The sequence below is a fragment of the Pongo pygmaeus genome, chromosome X (assembly GCF_028885625.2).
Source record: "Pongo pygmaeus isolate AG05252 chromosome X, NHGRI_mPonPyg2-v2.0_pri, whole genome shotgun sequence".
NCBI classification, from domain to species: domain Eukaryota; kingdom Metazoa; phylum Chordata; class Mammalia; order Primates; family Hominidae; genus Pongo; species Pongo pygmaeus.
In genome coordinates this window covers 133854677-133873803 of record NC_072396.2, presented here as the reverse complement: position 1 = coordinate 133873803, position 19127 = coordinate 133854677, and the positions used below count along the sequence as shown (strand labels likewise).

The 19127-nt window shown below is 35.7% G+C and overlaps 1 protein-coding gene across 7 annotated transcripts in view; it reads left to right on the top strand.

Annotated features, from left to right (window-relative positions):
• The window catches only part of SMARCA1 (SWI/SNF related, matrix associated, actin dependent regulator of chromatin, subfamily a, member 1), a 76104-nt gene extending 57528 nt beyond the window's left edge, over positions 1 to 18576 (top strand). For 4 of the 7 annotated variants that reach the window (XM_054471596.2, XM_054471597.2, XM_063660389.1 and 1 more), the window contains 2 exons: positions 16890 to 17000; positions 18101 to 18576. In XM_054471596.2, coding sequence (XP_054327571.1) covers positions 16890 to 17000; positions 18101 to 18172 — 183 coding nt within the window. In that variant the 3' untranslated portion in view covers positions 18173 to 18576. Of the gene's footprint in view, positions 1 to 16889; positions 17001 to 18032 lie in introns of all 7 variants that reach the window. The other 3 variants (XM_054471599.2, XM_054471598.2, XM_063660390.1) reach the window with 1 other exon arrangement.
• Positions 18577 to 19127: the final 551 nt, after the last annotated feature.

Here is a 19127-nt window from a genome sequence, read left to right as displayed (position 1 = left end):
TTCTCTCTCTGTGTATATATGTGTACATACATAGCACCTATATATACGTGGAGAATCTATATTTTGTATTAAAAAATATGGGGACATCTATATTCTATATTCTTAAATGCATATCTATATTTTATATTTATAAGTATACTTAACTATATTTATGAACCATTTGAAAATTACAGACAATGTGAGTGTTCATCTCTAAATACTTAAGCATGTATCTCCTAAGAGTAATGACATTTTCTTACATAACCACAATCCCACCTGAAAACATTGATTCAGTAATGTTATTTAGTATACAGTCTATGTATAAGCTTTTCCAGTTGCCCCCAAAATGCCCTTTATAGCTGTTTTTTTTTTAAATTGATGATCCTGCAAGTTTCACACATTACATTTCGTTGTTGGGTCTCTTTAATCTCTTTTAATCCACAACTTTTTGGTTTTCGTGATCATGACTTTTTAAAGGTGTCCAGGCTAGTTGTCTTGTAGAATGTCCCACATTGTGGATTTACCTTATTACTCATTGTAAGATTTAGGTTCAACGTATTTGGCAAGAGTGCTATGGAAGTGATGTTATGTATTTTTTATTGCATCCCATCAGACGGCACATTATGTCATGTTGTCACACTGTTGGTGTTGCTAAGTTTGGTCACTTGTTAATGTGATGATCTTCAGAGCTCTCCGCTTTAGAGTTATGTTTTCCCCTTTGTAAGTAAGCAGGTTATGCTTGAGACTATGCGAATGACTTAAAGATGGACTTTTAATGAAAAGGAGTTGTTGCCTAAGTTGAGTTTTTTATTAGGAAACAGAATATTTAAGTTGAAGAGATATTTTATTTTAGCTTATGTGATTTCCTTCATTACTTTCTAATGTGAATTGTGTTTCTATTCTAGTCCTACTTAGCAGTGGTGTTCATGATTATTTTGAAATACATGCAACACATTTTTAATGTTGGAATTGTTAATCTTTTGTCAGCCAAGGTAATTAAGACAAAATAGATTTATGCAGCCTAAAAATTAAAAGCAACCAGAAACTAACAATGCAAACAATGTTTTTGTGGCTAGTCATAAAATAGGATACATTTTTCTTAGCTGCTACCTATCAGAAATATCTTTTTGTCCAAAAGTTGACTGAGTGTGAAACAATGCTTAATATTTTGCTTGACTCACTTTATATTTTCAGTTCAAGTTGAATAAAAGGAAAGGAAAAATCTGGGTTACTGTAGTGAAGACATTAATTTTGGCAGATGCTTTAGAAGATCACATATTTGTTAAAACTTTAACACAAATTTAGAGTGTGTGGAATATGTCCATCAAATTTATGAATGGTGTATGCTTGGAGAGCTAGCAAATATTTTAGACCAAGCCATGATCCAGAAGGAACTAGAGTAGTTGGAATGATGGATCAGTTGAATCTAGCAACACAACATTTATTTATTTTATTTATTTTTGTATGTATGTAGGTATTTATTTATTTATTTTGAGATGGAGTTTCACTCTTGTCACCCAGGCTGGAGTGCAGTGGTGCAGTTTTGGCTCACTGCAATCTCCATCTCCCAGGTTCAAGCAATTCTCATGTCTCAGCCTCCCGAGTAGCTGGTATTACAGGCACCTGCCACCACGCCTGGCTAACTTTTGTATTTTTAGTAGAGACGGGGTTTCACCATGTTGGCCAGGCTGGTCTCGAACTCCTGATCTCATGTGATCCACCTGCCTTGGCTTCCCAAAGTGCTGGGATTATAGGCGTGAGCCACCTCGCCCAGCAAACATGACATTTAATAGGGATAAATGTAAAGTGCTATACTTGTACAAAAGAATATGAAAAGATGTATATGTTAGCAAGATACAGTAGGAAGAATTAAGAAAAGAATAAAAAAGATAAAGAGGTAATCTGTAGCATGAAGGACTGAGGTTAGATATAGGGAAGAGTTGTTTTATAGAGTTCTTTGGATCATTGAAATAGATTATTGAAGAACAATGTAGAATAGCTTTTCATTAGCCTTTGAAAGTGGAATTCTATTTTGACTCTCTGAAGACATTGGCAGTGAGTTACTTGGCCTTTTAAGGTCCCCTTTAGCACAGTGAATCTATGACTATGTTTAGCAGAGAACTCCTTTTAAAAGCCATGCAGGATAAATCTTTTAGCCATTTGGGGTTTTATACATGTAATGATTTAATTTAGAGCACCACTAACAGCTTGTAAAAGACAAATGCCTACCTGCATTTGTCAGTTAATCATATTTTAGAATATACATACCCTTTTCTGTGATAGAACAGTTATTGAATTTTGAGTTTTTATTTCAGTGATATTTTGCTAATTTTTTAAAAGGTTGAGAGCTTAATGCTGTTTTCAGTTTCTGAAATCATTAAACCAGTAGGACGAAACACATTCAAAGTGCCAGGAAAATCTTACACTATTTATAATATGAACACGACTGTGGAACTACATAACCTTATTTTATTTTCTAAGAAAAAAATCCAGGATAATATTACCAACCACTAGATGTCTCCGAACTCCCTTGTAAAAAATCTGTTTTTCCTCCATCTTCTTTTTACAAAACATTTACCTCTGTACTCCTTCTTTACCGAGAAATGTAAATCTCAAGTGTGTTTTCCAAAAAGCACATATTAACTATTTAAATGATCATAAAATGAAATCTTTTTCTGTCTGTTAAAAATGAAGACATTTCTGTCTTCAATTACCTTCTAGAAAGTGGAATTTATTATTTCTGAACGATCTTCAAAGACATGCAATAGTTTATTTTATATTTAAATATTTTAATTGAAAAGTTTTGTTACTTTTTCTATCGTATTAAATTTTTATTTCCCTTCTAGTTAATGGATAATTTTTGCTTATAATAATTTTTGCTTATAATTCTGGATTTAGAGTATAAATAATATATTTTAAAACATACATTTGGAACTTCTTTTTAGAATATTTCATGATAATTTCAACAGTTAGGAAATTATAGAAATGGATTGACGGTTCTTGATGATCTTCTTTCCCCCTTTCATTTTTAGTAACTGTTCTGTATAGTGAATCACATTCACAAACTAGGAAGAGAAACTGCCCCCTTTGAAAGAGGCACTTGTGACTTCTGAAATACAAAGAAGTTGTTTCACTGAAAAATCCCATCTTAGAACTACAGAGAATGTAATTTGATTCATTATGTGAGTGTGTCACTGTGTTCAAATGAAAATCTTACTAATGATTGAACTTAGCTGACTAAAGATACCTTTAAAAACGATCTGGCTTAAAGATGACTCTTTTCTTTCTCAGAGACACGAATAGTGTGAAATGCATCTTATAAAAAGTAGAAACCTTAATAGTTATATTTGATTCAGAGATCTCAAAGTACTGAATTCATGGCTCCTGACTTAACTAACAGCCATAAAGTGCTTAAAGGCACGAACTTCCGCTTCTAAATATGCCTCACTTTGAAAGCCTTCAGCTAAAGGTTGCAAATTTCTTTGAGGCTCTTTTTCATTAAAAAATGCTAGCTATACAAAAGAGAAAATGAGTTTCAGTTCAATTTCTCTGTGCTAAAAGGATTGTGATTTCTTTCTCTGAGAATTTGTGTGGTCTTTAAGTAAGTAATCAGTCTCTATTGAACTACATAAACAAGTAGGAAGGATATGATCAACTTAGCTTTTTAAGCTCAGAGCATATGAATTGCCCTACCATTTTCTTTCTAAGAAAACCATCTTAGAATGAGGTCATAGTCTTAGGATAGTCCAAAACTTATCAGAGTTAAAAGGACCTTTATGAAATAACCATAAGAGGAAGTAATACTTTGTATTTATATAGTACCTTTTATATAATGCTTGCCAATCCCTTTACCAACACTAGCTTAATTTTCTTGCCACTTCTTTTAGGAAATGAATGTCAGGAGAGTATCTCTGTTCATTTAGTGACAGACTAAACGTGACTGGGAGATTCTAGAAGAATCTAAGAAGTCCAAAAGTTCTAGCACATTAGTCAGTTTACTGCAAAGGACATGTGGAAAGAGTACCCAAAATTCAATCAGTAATTCCTTGTACCTTCTTAGGTCCTTCTAAGTAGTTAAAGTAGAAAAAGCAGAATTTAACTCTCTGAAATAAGGAACATTTCTTGATAGAACCATTTATTGCATTATTTGCAGGGTTGCTTTGACTCTTAATTTTAGTTAAAAAAAAATTCTTACCTTTTAACCTCTGGGGAGCTTTTTCCTTTTCCAGCCAGCTCAAGAGCCTGTGCGTGCATTGCCTGTGGCCTTGTATATATTAGAGTTGAATCCGAGTATTAGTAATTAGTCATTACAATTACCATGTCTTTTGTAGTAGTTTCAATGCATTTTTCTGATAGCATCTAAGAAAGAGAATCACATACTGTGGTATACAATGTAATGAAAATAGTGTTATTACTGCTTGTTTTCAAATCACAGCTTTATTATAAATGAAAGTGTTTTTTATTTAAAAGGTAAGAAAATGACATTCTCCATTAGAATTGTAGGAAAAAAATACTTTTTAGAAAATACTGCTTTAGCTGTTTATTAACTTCCCTGTTTTTGGCTTATCAGGAGGTATTAAATGTTAATTAGTATTGATTCAGCACAGGATATTTTATAAATTATCAGTCCAGTCAGAAATGGATTTTCTTTACAGATACTTTAGAAAAATGACAGTCAAATTAAAAAATTGCCAACTTGTTCTATAGTCACAGTAACACTTTTATTTGCCGCTTATGGAGTGTAGTCTAGGAAATTTCATAAGGAAAGACAGCTACTCATGATTTTTAATTTTCATGTTAGTACTTAATTGTGTGATAACAGCTAATTTTTTTTTTCTTGGCTCACTGCAACCTCTGCCTCCTGGGTTCAAGTGATTCTCGTGCCTCAACCTCCCGAGTACCTGGGATTACAGGTGCGCATCACTACAACCAGCTAATTTTTAGTATTTTTGGTAGAGATGGGATTTCACCATATTGGCCAGGCTGGTCTTGAACTCCTGACCTCAAGTGATCCACCCACCTCAGTCTCCCAAAGTGCTGGGATAACAGGCATGAGCCACTGTGCCTGGCCTAATATTGATATTTTAGAGCATTACATTCTTAGTAGAATATGAAAAATATGAATTAATACATCATTGGTAAAATTAATAAACTGTAAAATGTACTGATGGGTTCTTCTTGACTATAGAATTAAAATATTTAAAACCACATATTTATGCACTTAGGAGTTTATTACTTCCTCATGCACTTAAAAGACTAAAATGTTCTTTTCTTATTAAATGTTTTTTTTTTTTTTTTTTAGAAACAGGGTCTTTTTCTTGCCTAGCTGGAGTGCAGTGGCATGATCATGGGTCACTGAAGCCTCAAATTCCTGGACTCAAGCGAACCTCCCACCTCAGCCTCCTGAGTAGCTAGGACTACAGGCGTATGTCACTGCACGCAGCTGGCTTTTTTAGTTTTTGTGAAGACAGGGTCTCACTGTGTTGCCCAGGCTGGTTTTGAACACCTGGACTCAAGCAGTCCTCCTGCCTCGGCCTCCCAAAGTATCAGGATCACAGGCATGAGCCACTGTGCCCGGCCACAATTATTAATAGTTATATTTAAAGAGACCAGCATAGCACGTGACCCAGAGTAGGCGTTCAGTGAATAAATGGGCATAGAACGGTTGTATTTAAGTTTGCTTCTATCCCATAGACTCCTACAGTTGGACCAGATTTGGATAGAATGCGAGCAAATATGCCAGTGGGTTGGAGTTCATTTTACTTTTCCTTTAATCTACCTTTTTCTAAGGTTAGACTTTATTTGGCTATCATCCCTGCAACTTTTATTTATTCATAAACTTGAATAGCCAGTTATAAATGTCATATGTTTTATTATGCAGCAATAGTGTTTGATTTGGTACCTTGAACTGTTGTAACAATCTGACATGAAATACAATTAATGCACTAACAGGAGTTCTTTTAAGGTATTTATTCTTATGTGTTATCTTGCGAGGAAGTGATACAACATTTTCTTTTTTCTTTTTTTCTTTTTTTGCGACGGAGTCTTGCTCTCTTGCCAGGCTGGAGTGTAGTGGCGTAATCTTGGTTCACTGCAACCTCTGCCTCCTGGGATCAAGTGATTCTCCTACCTCAGCCTCCCCAGTAGGTGGGACTACAGGCATGTGCCACCATGCTCAGCTGATTTTTGTATTTTTAGTAGAGATGGGGTTTCACCGTGTTGGCCCGGATGGTCTTGATTTCTTGACCTCATGATCTGCCCGCCTCGGCCTCCTAAAGTGCTGGGATTACAGGTGTGAGCCACTGTGCCCAGTGATACAGTATTTTCTAAATAGCAATGCTTTAGCAGCAGCAGTTACGTAAAAGCATCATAACATTTAATACTTGTTTGTGAAATGTAGGATATGTTTATTTGAATGTTAACTCTCATATAACTGCCTGTGTGCATTCTAGTATAGACTGCCATTGCTTTTCATTAGTATGATAGAGATTCAAAAGTGACTAGGAACCTGGGAAATATACTGCAGAATGTATAGGTGAAGACATCGATTAAAAAAGAGCAAAGGTGCAGCAATGTCCATTTTGTTTTACTTAGAGCTGTAGAAGAAAATTCTGACCTCATAGAACTTTAGCTACAAATTCAGAGGCACAAATGCGGAGTGGAGTTTTTTGTGTGCCCTTGCTCATTCAGCTGCTTTTGACTTTCAACCATAACAGGCGCAGACCTTCTGTCATTCAGACTTAGGTAGGCTTAGTGTCTAGGATTTTAGTACATAGGAAATGTAATGTGGAGCCTCTTTAATCTCTTTCAATAAGTCACTTCAAGTCTACTGATGCTTTCTCTGCCTTTTGAATTGATGCTTTGAAGCTGAGTATTGGAGCAAAGGATATTTGAACTTAGTGCCCAGGATGATTGATATTCACTACACACTAAGGGCAGTGCCACTCACTGCAAACATTACATCATTTATTAAAGGTAGAGATACATATCCTGGTATTCAAAAATTGAAACTTGAGTGACTTTGCATTGAATAGAATCATAAACCATTAAAAAAGTATGGAGAATCAAGGCAGCACAATTTTGTTTAAAGTGAAGCTAAGTCTGTAGCTCAAAACAGGACTTGCAAACTGTGGCCCCCCACCTGTTTTTGTGTGGCCTGAAGGCAAAGAATGATTTTTATATATTTAAGTGGCTAAAAAAATCAAAAGAAGAAGGATATTTTGCAACATGTGAAAATGATACAAAATTCACATTCTAGGGTTCATAAGTAAGATTTTCTTGGAAAATGGACACACATTTGTTTATGTATTGTCTTTGGCTGTTTTCGTGCTACAATGGCAGAGCTAAATAGTTGTGACAGAGATTGTGTGGTCTGCAAAGTCAAAAATATTTGCTATCAGGCTCTTTATTGAAACAGTATACCAACACCTGGCTTAAAAGTATGTGTAAGAAAGGTGGAAAGAATTATAACCAAGGGTTGATATAAGTGTCATTCAATTCTTTAAGAAAAGGGTTAAGTGAAGGATGGGTGTATAAAGGGAGAGGTTATTTAGCCTTAAAGAGGGGTATTTGGGGACCTAGGGGTGACTGTGATAGAGGCATGGGAACTTCCTTGAAATATGTGAAAGATTGTCATATGGAAAAGGAAGTCAGCTTGTTCTCTAATGTCTACAAAAGGTAGACCTACAACCAATTTTTGGAAACCATGAGGTAGCAAATTGTAGCTTTGCATAAAGGAACATTTTTAACTTGTCTGAAGTTGGAATAGCCAGCCTTGTGAGGTAGTGAGTACCCCATCATTGGAAGAATTCAGACAGTCTCTACAACTAATTAGCAAGGACCTGGTAGTAGGGATTCAAGCATCAACCTGAATGACTTAAAAGTTCCTTTCTCATCTTGCGAGTTTATGATTTTATGAACTCTGTATCAAGAAAAGATTTGTGAGTACAAAGTACACTTTGATTACATCACTCCTCCTGCTCAAAAATTGTTAATAAGATCCTTTTGTCAATGGAATTAAGTAAAATTTTTAAGTTCTTTGTTCTTAGTTCCCAGTTTCTTTTCACAGTCACACACTGGACATATTGCAGGTTCAGTTCCAGAACACCACGATAAAGCAAATATCACAATAAAGCAAGTCACATGAATTTTTTGGTTTCTCAGTGCATATAAAAGTTTTGTCTATAAGGGAAGCAATGGCATTATGTCTAAAAAAGTACTTACTTTAATTAAAAAATACTTTATTGCTTAAAAATGTTAACAATCATCTGAGCCTTTAGCAAGTTGTAATCTTTTTGCTGGTGGATGGTCTTGCCTCAGTGTGAATTGCTGCTGACTGATCAGGGTGGTTGTTGCTGAAGGTTGGGGTGGCTGTGGCAATTTCTTCAGAGAAGACAACAATGAAGTGTGCCATATTGATTGACTCCTCCTTTCACAAAAGATTTATCTTTGGCATGGGATGCTGTTTGATAGCGTGTTACAGTAGAGCTTCTTTCAAAATTGGAGTCAGTCCTCTCAAATCTTGCCAATCCTTTATTAACTAATTTTATGTATAATTCTGAATCCTTTGTTGTCATCTCAACAATGTTCACAGCATCTTCACCAGGAGTAGATGCCTTCCCAAGTAACCACTTTCTTTGTTCATCCATAAGAAGCAACTCCTCATCCACTCAAGTTTTATCATGAAATTGCAGCATTTCAGTCACATCTTCAGGCTCCACTTCTAATTCTAGTTCTCTTGCTATTTCCACCACATCTGCAGTGACTTCCTCCACTAAAGTCTTGAATCCCTCAAAGTCATCCATGAGGACTGGAATCATCTTCTTCTAAACTCTTGTTAATATTGGCATTTTGACTTCCTTCCATAAATCACGAATATTCTTAATGGCATCTAGAATGATGAATCCTTTCCAGAAGGTTTTCAATTGACTTTGCCCAGATCCATCAGAGTAATCACTATTTATGGCAGCTATAGTCTTATGAAATGTATTTCTTAAATAATATGACTTGAAAGTCAGAATTACTCTTTGATCCATGGGCTGTAAATGAATGTTGTGTTAACAGGCATGAAAAACCTCAATATCCTTATATATTATCTCCATCAGAACTCTTGGGTGACCAGGTGCATTGTCAAAGAGCAATAATATTTTAAAAGGAATCTTTTTTTGAGGAGTACGGTCTCAACATGGGCTTAAAATATTCAGAAAACCATACTATAAATAGTGCTGTCACCCCAGCCTTTGTTGTTCCATTTCTAGAGCTAAGGTAGAGTGGATTTAGCATAATTTTTAAGGGCCCTAGGATTTTCAGAATAATAAATGAGCATTGGTTTCAATTTAAAGTCACCAGCTGCATTAGCCCCTAACGAGTAAACTTGTCATTTGAAGCTTTGAAGCTGGACATCCACTTTTCCTCTCTAGTTATGAAAGTCCTAGATGGCATCTTCTTCTAATATTAGGGTATTTTGTCTCCATTGAAAATTCGTTGGTTAGTGTGGCCACCCTCATCAATTATCTTAGCTAGATTTTTCTGGATAACTTGCTGCAGCTTCTCCATCAGCACTTGCTGTTTCACCTTGCACTCTTATGTTATGGAAACAGCATCTTTCTATAAACTTCATGAACCAACCTCCACCAACTTTAAACTTTTCTTCTGCACCATCCTCACCTCTCTCAGCCTTCATAGAATTGAAGAGTTAGGATCTTGCTCTGGATGAGGCTTTGGCTTAAGGGAATGTTGTGGCTGGTTTGATCTGTCCAGACCACTAAAACTTTCTCCATATCAGCAATAAGGCTGTTTGGCTTTCTTATCACTTGTGTGTTCAATGGAGTAGCACTTTTTTTTTTTTTTTTAATTATACTTTAAGTTCTGGGATACATGTGCAGAATGTGCAGGTTTGTTACATAGGTATACACGTGCCATGGTGGTTTGCACCCATCAATCCAGCATCTACATTAGGTATTTCTCCTAATGCTATCCCTCCCCTAGTCCCCCACCCCCCGACAGGCCCCAGTGTGTGATGTTCCCCTCCTTGTGTCCATGTGTTCTCATTGTTCAACTCCCACTTATGAGTGAGAACATGCAGTGTTTGGTTTTCTGTTCCTGTGTTAGTTTGCCGAGAATGATGGTTTCCAGCTTCATCTGTGTCCCTGCAAAGGCCATGAACTCATCCTTTTTATGACTGCGTAGTGTTCCATGGGGGTATATGTGCCACATTTTCTTTATCCAGTCTATCACTGATGGGCATTTGGGTTGGTTCCAAGTCTTTGTTATTGTGAAAAGTGCTGCAGTAAACATACGTGTGCATGTGTCTTTAGAGTAGAATGATTTATAATCCTTTGGGTATATACCCAGTAATGGGATTGCTGGGTTCAATGGTATTTCTGGTTCTAGATCTTTGAGGAATTGCCACACTGTCTTCCACAATGGTTGAACTAATTTACACTCCCAACAGTGTAAAAGCGTTCCTATTTCTCCACATCCTCTCCAGCATCTGTTGTTTCCTCACTTTTTAATGATCGCCATCCTAACTGGTGTGAGATGGTGTGTCATTGTGGTTTTGATTTGCATTTCTGTAATGACCAGTGATGATGAGCTCTTTTTCATATGTTTGTTGGCCGCATAAGTGTCTTCTTTTGAAAAGTGTCTGTTCACTGGGGGGAGGGATAGCATTAGGAGATATACCTAATGTAAATGATGAGTTAATGGGTGCAGCACACCAACATGGCACATGTATACATAGGTAACAAACCTGCACGTTGTGCACATGTACCCTAGAACTTAAAGTATAATAATGATTAAAAAAAGTGTCTGTTCATATCCTTTGCCCACTTTTTAATGGGGTTGTTTGGGTTTTTTTCTTGTAAATTTGTTTAAGTTCCTTGTAGATTCTGGATATTAGCCCTTTGTCAGATGGATAGATTGCAAAGATTTTCTCCCATTCTGTAGGTTGCCTGTTCACTCTGATGATAGTTTCTTTTGCTGTGTAGAAGCTCTTTAGTTTAATTAGATCTCATTTGTCAATTTTGGCTTTTGTCGCCATTGCTTTTGGTGTTTTACTCACGAAGTCTTTGCCCAAGCCTGTGTCCTGAATGATATTGCCTAGGTTTTCTTGTAAGGTTTTTATGGTTTTAGGTCTTATGTGTAGGTCTTTAATCCATCTGGAATTAATTTTTGTATAAGGTGTAAGGAAGGGGTCTAGTTTTAGTTTTCTGCATATGGCTAGCCAGTTTTCCCAACACCATTTATTAAATAGGGAATCCTTTCCCCATTGCTTGTTTTTGTCAGGTTTGTCAAAGATCAGATGGTTGTAGATGTATGGTGTTATTTCTGAGGCTTCTGTTCTATTGGTCTATATATCTGTTTTGGTACCAATATCATGCTGTTTTGGTTACTGTAGCCTTGTAGTATAGTTTGAAGTCAGGTAGCGTGATGCTGCCAGCTTTGTTCTTTTTGTTTAGGATTGTCTTGGCTGTACGGGCTCTGAAATTTAAAGTAGTTTTTTCTAATTCTGTGAAGAAAGTCAATGGTAGCTTGATGGGGATAGCATTTAATCTATAGATTACTTTGGGCAGTATGGCCATTTTCATGATATTGATTCTTCCTATCCATGAGCATGGAATGTTTTTCTATTTGTTTTGTCCTCTCTTATTTCTTTTAGGAGTGGTTTGTAGTTCTTCTTGAAGAGGTCCTTCACATCCCTTGTAAGTTGTATTCCTAGGTGTTTTATTCTCCTGGTAGCAATTGTAAGTCAGAGTTCACTCATGATTTGGCTCTCTGTTTGTCTATTATTGGTGTATAGGAATGCTTGTGATTTTTGCACATAGATTTTGTATCCTGAGACTTTGCTGAAGTTGCTTATCAGCTTAAGGAGATTTTGGGCTGAGACGATGGAGTTTTATAAATGTACAATCATGTCATCTGCAAACAGAGACAATTTGACTTCCTCTCTTCCTATTTGAATACCGTTTATTTCTTTCTCTTGCCTGATTGCCCTGGCCAGAACTTCCAATACTGTGTTGAATAGGAGTGGGGAGAGAGGGCATCCTTGTCTCTCTCTTTTGCTGGTTTTCATAGGGAATGCTTCCAGTGGAGTAGCAGTTTTAATTTCCTCCAAGAGCGTTTCCTTTGCATTCACAACTTGGCTAGTTGTTTAGCTCAAGAGGCCTAGCTTTTGGCCTGTCTCAACTTCCTCACTAAGCTTAATCATTTCTAGCTTTTGATTTAAAGTAAGTCTTTTCCTTTTATTTGAACACCTAGGGGCCATTTTAGAGTTATAATTAGCCCAATTTCTATATCGTTGTGTCTCAGGGAATAGAGAGAAGCGTGAGGGAGGGAGAGAGTTGGGGGAATGGCTGGTTGGTAGAGTGGTCAGAATACACACAACATTTATAAATAAAGTTGGCCATCTAATATGGGTGTGATTCGTGGTACCTCAAAATGATTATGATAGTAACATAAAAGATCACTGATCACAGGTCACCGTAACAGATATAATAATAATGATCTTTGAAATATTGTGAGAATTACCAACATGTGACACAGAGACATGAAGCAAACATATCCTCTTGGAAAAATGGCACCAATAGACTTGTTCAATGCAGGGTTGCTACAGACTTTCAATTTGTAAAAGCACAATATCTATGAAGCTCAGTAAAGTGAGGTGCAGTAAAACGAGATACGCCTGTACTTTGATCCTAACTTAGTTGTATTCATCACTCATGCTGTGCAACATTTCCCAAGTTGATTTCTACCAAACGTTGTTCCAGGGTGTGCAAATAGATGATATGCAGAACAAGAGTTCTGTGTTCAGATAGAGTTGGGACATGCTGATTATACTGAATCCTGCCATTCACATTTCCACTCTGCATTAGAATGCTAAAAGCTCTGAGAAGTCCTATCATAAAGAAATTTGTTTAACATTTTAAAAAACCAACATTTCCCATACACATTTGAACATAGGAATTTTTTGCCACAACTATTAACACTACAGAGCAGTTTTCCATTTGTTATTTTCCTATTCTCTTCTGTTGTCTTTATTGTTTTTGCATCTCCTCTTTTCCTCTTGTGTGCTGTTTTTCTCCAACTTCATTTTTAAATCCAGTGTGGGGAAATGGTGAGAGAAAGAGATAACTAGACTATAGAATTGTGGAAACAGTTTGAGGTCCTATGAACAATTCCCTGTAATCCCCCACAAAATAGGAAGATAAAGATGTACAAGAATCTAGGAGAATATATGAAAGGAGAAATTACAGAAAAAGAACGTGCTTTTGACATCATGAAATTTCTTAGTCATTTCATAGTCACTTATTCAATAAATGAGTCATTTTTTATTGGTAATCTAGCCTTTCTCCTTTTAACTGCTAGTTTTAGCTAGTGTTCCGTTTATGATAACGTATGTTGCGTTAGGCAGTCATGAAGCATGAGAATAAAAAAATGGAGGCTGGGTGTGGTGGCTCACGCCTATAATGCCAGCACTTTGGGAGGCTGAGGTGGGTGGATCACGAGGTCAGGAGATCGAGACCATCCTGGATAACATGGTGAAACCCTGTCTCTACTAAAAATACAAAAAATTAGCCAGGTGTGGTGGCGGGCGCCTGTAGTCCTAGCTACTCAGGAGGCTGAGGCAGGAGAATGGCGTGAACCCAGGAGGTGGAGCTTGCAGTGAGCCGAGATCGTGCCACTGCACTCCAGCCTGGGCGACAGAGTGAGACTCCGTCTCAAAAAAAAAAAAAAAAGATGGAGCTGGTATCTATAGAGAACATGACATGACCTATGATAGGAAGGTAATACCCATACTTGTCCATTCCTCGATGTCTTTCTCTAGCATCTTAGATTATTTTTCTGTCTGGAGTAGTTACAGGTTAAAAGGAATGAAGGTATGAACTAATTACACAGTCCATTTATAATCATTTTGAGGTATTCTACTTCCCTGCATAGGAGGCTGTCTCAAAAGTATTAGTTTTTTTTTCTGAATCACCCACATGAACCATGAATGTGTATCTAAAGATATCTCCAGTCACAAGCAACTATTACTTATTGAGAATAATAATAGCCAGAGGATATAGCTTAATGATTCATGAATCAGCTTTACATAAAGACTCTATTTAGTCTCCCTAGAAACCGATGATCAAATCTCATCAGGGTCAACTTAGCCTTTTCTATAATAGATAAATTGAATAACATGCTGTTTAATTTGTATGTGTGTTATTGAATGAAGCTATGGAGAATATTTGGTCTGCATACTAAAGATATCACTATTGTTTTGGTAAGTAAGGAAAATTTCAGAGCTATTGTTTCTAAATTATTTAACCCTGGGTGTTTGAAGATACATAAGAAACTTCAACATGCCAGTGTTATGTTAGATTATTTTTAATAGGTAAACAACAATTCATTAATGAGCAATTTTTTTCTGGCTAGACTCTGGTTTTCCGCCTCCTTTTGGGTTTCATTTAGAGCCTAAAATTCATTTGCCTGGATAGTTGATCTTATTTTGTATCTTACATTTCCTATGTTATATGCCATTTTTTTGGATTTTATTTGGAAAGATAAAACTGAATTTTAAGCAATTTTCCATTCTTAAAAAGTTACAGATTGCCCAAGACTTAAATGTTCATTGCAGAAAATTTGGAGGATTCAGGCTAGTATCAAGAGAAAAATAAAAGTTATCAGTAGTCCTACTCTTAGAGATAGCCGATGTTAACCACTAGTAACATTATTGTTAATATTCTTTTAGCTATTTCTGTGTATATATATAATAATAATACGTGTCTGTGTATTCTGTTTCCAGATTACCAAAATTTTAGTTAGTTCCCAGTTTAACACTGCTCTAAACATTGTTTTGTAAATCTTCGTATACATCTCATTTCCTTACAATAAATTTCTGGGAATGGAATTGCTAGGTCAAAGGGTATGAAAATTTTAAGATCCGTCATTGAAATTTCGAATTTGCTTTCAAGAAAAGTAGTGTGTTAGTCAGCTTGGGCTGCCATAACAGAATGCCACAGACTGGGTGGCTTAAGCAACAGGAATTTATTTTCTCACTGTTATGGAGACTGAAAGTTCAAGATCAAGGTGCCAGCAGGGCTGGTTTCTGGTGTGGCTTCTCCTCCTGGATTGCAGATGGCCACCTTCTGCACGTGACGTTCTCATATGGCCCATTCTTGGAGTGCATGCAGAGAAAGGGAGAGCTTTGATGTCTCTTCCACTTCTTACAAGGAAACCAGTCCTATTGGATTAGGGCTCCATCCATATGACCTCATTTAACCTTAATTACCTCCTTAAAGTCCCCATCTTCAAATATAGTCACAAGTCCCTATCTTCAAATACAGTCACATTGAAGGTTAGGGCTTCAAATGAATTTTGCGGAGACATACCTCAGTCCATAGCAGATAGTAATATTGACATTTCATCATCAGTGAATGAAAGTTCCCATTTCAACATCTTATTGTCAATGTCAGATACGTATACCATGTATGTGCATATGCACACAAGCATGTACATATTGCTAACTTGATGAAGATGGCATTGTTTTACTTTGCATTTCTTTGGTTATTAGTTGCAGTGAAACTTGACTATAATGTTTGGACTTTTTTTTTTTGGTGAGTTTTCTATTCCTGTGCTTTGACCATTTGTGTGTGTATGTGTTGGGGTTGTTCTTAATTGCCAATAAACCTACATTTTCTCTTGAGTGTTTAGCTATTCTGGCAGACATTTGTGCTTATACAGAAAAGGAATCATTTTCAAATAGTACTTATCCTTTGATATTAAACCATTATTTACCTTTAAAATATAGCAAAGTATACAGGGTTAATAATATATGGGATTCCGTATTAATGAATCATGTTTAATGCTCACCATACATTCATAAAAAGTATTTATAGTTTGCATGCATTGATTTGCTGACAGTGAAATATAGGTAGTGGCAAGGTTAATGTAGAAATCTTTTCAGGTATTATTTGCTCTGAATTAACAAATACAGCAGTGTTTCCTGTGATGTGGTCCCCAGAACTCTGATCCCACAAGATGTCCGGTGAGAAGAAAGTCTGTTGGTTAAATATTTTTGACAACTGCTGCATCCTGTACGCCCCACCTAGTGGTTCACAGTGCACATAGGGAACTGAAAGGCTCTGATAAGCCATGTAATAAGTAAATCTGTTTAACTTTTGTAAACTGGGTACTTCCAAAACTTATTTTGACCATAGAATATCCCCTTATTTTTTTTTGTTTATGTGATTTATGTTAACTTTTTATTTTGAAATAAAAATTCACAAAAAGTTGTAAAGAAAATGTACAGGGAGGTCCCATGCACCCTTCACCCAGTTTTCCCCAATAGTAACATTTTGCAAAACTATAGTAAAATATCACAACCAGGAAATTGACATTCGTATAATCTATAGAGCTTGTTCAGATTTCATCAGTTATACATGCGCTCTTGTGTGTGTGTGTGTGTGTGTGTGTGTGTGCAGTTCAATGCAGTTTTGTCATGTGTAGAGTTGTGTAACCTCCACCACCATAAGACTCCATTGTGCTATCTCTTTACAGTCACACCCACCCTTTCTCCTCTCCCTAGCTCCTGGCAACCATTGATCTGTTCTTTCTTTCTATAATTTTGTCATTTAAGGATGTTATATAAATGGAATAATATGGTATGTAACCTTTCGAAATTAGCTTTTTTTTTACTTAGCATAATTCCCTTGAGGTTCATTCAGATTGTTAACTGTATTAATAGTTCTTTCCTTTTTATTGCTGAGTAGCATTATATGATATGGATGTATGTGTGAATATTGTTCTGAAAAATAGCAGTTTTGGAAATTCTATACCACAGAAATCATACAGTTAAATAGTTGTCAGCGTTTTAAAGATTATGATTGGGTTGCAGAAATTAAAAATCTTTTTATTACTTCATTTAGGAATTCCAGAGACGCTGTAACACTCTGATTTCATTGATTGAGAAAGAAAATATGGAAATTGAGGAAAGAGAGAGAGCAGAAAAGAAGAAACGGGCAACTAAAACTCCAATGGTAAAATTTTCAGCATTTTCCTAACTTTTAGGTAGATCCCATTTTTTTTACATAATTAAAATGCCTATATTATGTTTAATGCCATAGTGATACCTATTAATAAAAGCTGGTTTTATGAAATGCTAATTTGTTTTGGACAGAAGAAGAATTACTTCACAACCATGTTTCTTATTTGTTTGTAGAATATATGGTTAGGAACTCCCTAGTAACTAGGCTCAGTATTTTAAAAAATTCCTCATGAATCTGAACAGAAGTATAATGCAAGTGAAATCTTTTGAATTGAGACTAGAGCTATCATGGGGGTAGCAGAGGGGTAGGGGTGGGATGGGATGGGGCTGAAGTTGAAACTAGGAGTTCTGATTTGATCAAGTAACTTTTCTGATGTTTGTGGAATTATGAGTACAAATGGGAACTCTGAGCAGACAACAAAGCTTTGCTTGGTAATAAGTGAACTGTTGAATTGATAGGATAACTTGATTTTAATCCAGTCAGGTTGCTTTGTACAGCTGTAATTTAAAATATTCTTTAATAGATCGTATTATTTGAGTGTGGTTAAGTAAACTGCCATATTTCATCGAATCTAAGATGCCTTCCGTTGTAAGACACAGCATTATTTTATGTACCACTGAGGGAAAATGCTGCCAGGTGTAATTTGTCATCAGTTGTAAGATGCATCCTGATTTCAGAGATGCTAAAATGTGAAAGAAATGTGTATCATAGAAGATATGAAATATGGTACGTTAAAACCTATCATAAGTTTTTTAAAAAATATATACTCATAAACAAAATTTTGCCCAGAAAACATTAAGTAGTTCTTTAAGATAAGAGTACATTTATAATACCGTGTGTAAGTAGATACTTGATGACTATTTTTGATGGGTATTTTATGTCTTTTCATAAAAAGAAACATCTTTGAAGGTTATTTTACATTGGGTTATATAGTTTGTTGGGCTATATAGAACATTAACTGTGAATATAACATTTAAGTGAATATTCATGTTAAAATTTTTTTTTAATGCATTTACATCCTAGATTTAACATTGTTGGGCCATTTAAAATGTGCATATTGGAGCAGAACATTAAATCTGTTTCCATTTTAGTCACAGAAAAGAAAAGCAGAGTCAGCTACTGAGAGCTCTGGAAAGAAGGATGTCAAGAAGGTGAAATCCTAAAGCCTAGAAATAAAGTTTTAAATGGGAAACTGCTATTTTCTTGTTCCCATCTTCAAATGCTAATTGCCAGTTCCAGTGTATTCATGGTACTCTAAGAAAAATCTCTTTGGTTTTGATTTCTTGCATATTTTATATATTTTACAATGCTTTCTACCTGAAATGTGTAGCTTTATATTTTATGGCATTCTAGTATTTTTGTGTACTGTATTTTGTGCATTTCATGTCTTCATCAAAATCCTCTCAGTCCTTGTTCTTTTGAAGCTTGTGCTGAGGTTTTAGCTTTTCTATGTTTTATATGCCGCTGCTTTGAAAGAGAACCTAGATTCTATAGTTGTATTATTGTTGTTTCATACTTTAAATTTATATGGCTGTGGAAAAATGAATTAAAATGTTTTGAGGAGAAAGACTTTTTCACTTCTTTGTTGCTTTCTTTTCTATTGAGTCTGGGCTTGTTTGTGTTACTGCATACTGTGATTAGCATAATAATTGTTTCTTTGAGGTCATCTAAATATTTTTTTCCTAAAGGAATAAAGGGTGAGGAAAGAAAAATATTAAAAAAGCTAATATTTGATACTGTGCTTGCTGTCAGTATGCATTACATTTAAATTATTCTCTAAATATTCAAGTGGGAAAATATAATAAAGAAATGTCTATAAGAAATTTAATTATTTCCTGTTTTTTTGTGCAGTAGAAAGTAGTTGTGTTTACTGAATTGTATTGCTTACTACTGTGTATTTGGTTCAAAGTTAAAGCTTTGCTTGCTGACTTGTGTGTGATCTTCTGTCCCATAGAGTCAGTTCAGAAGGGCCTGGGTGTAACATGTAGAATTATTAACAGTTAAGTTTAGAGTATGAAATAAGCACTATGCATGCAGAAGAAGGGGGGCTGTGTTTGTCAGGAATACAGTTATGCTAAGGTAACAATCTCAAAGTGTCAGAGGTTTTACACACCAAGA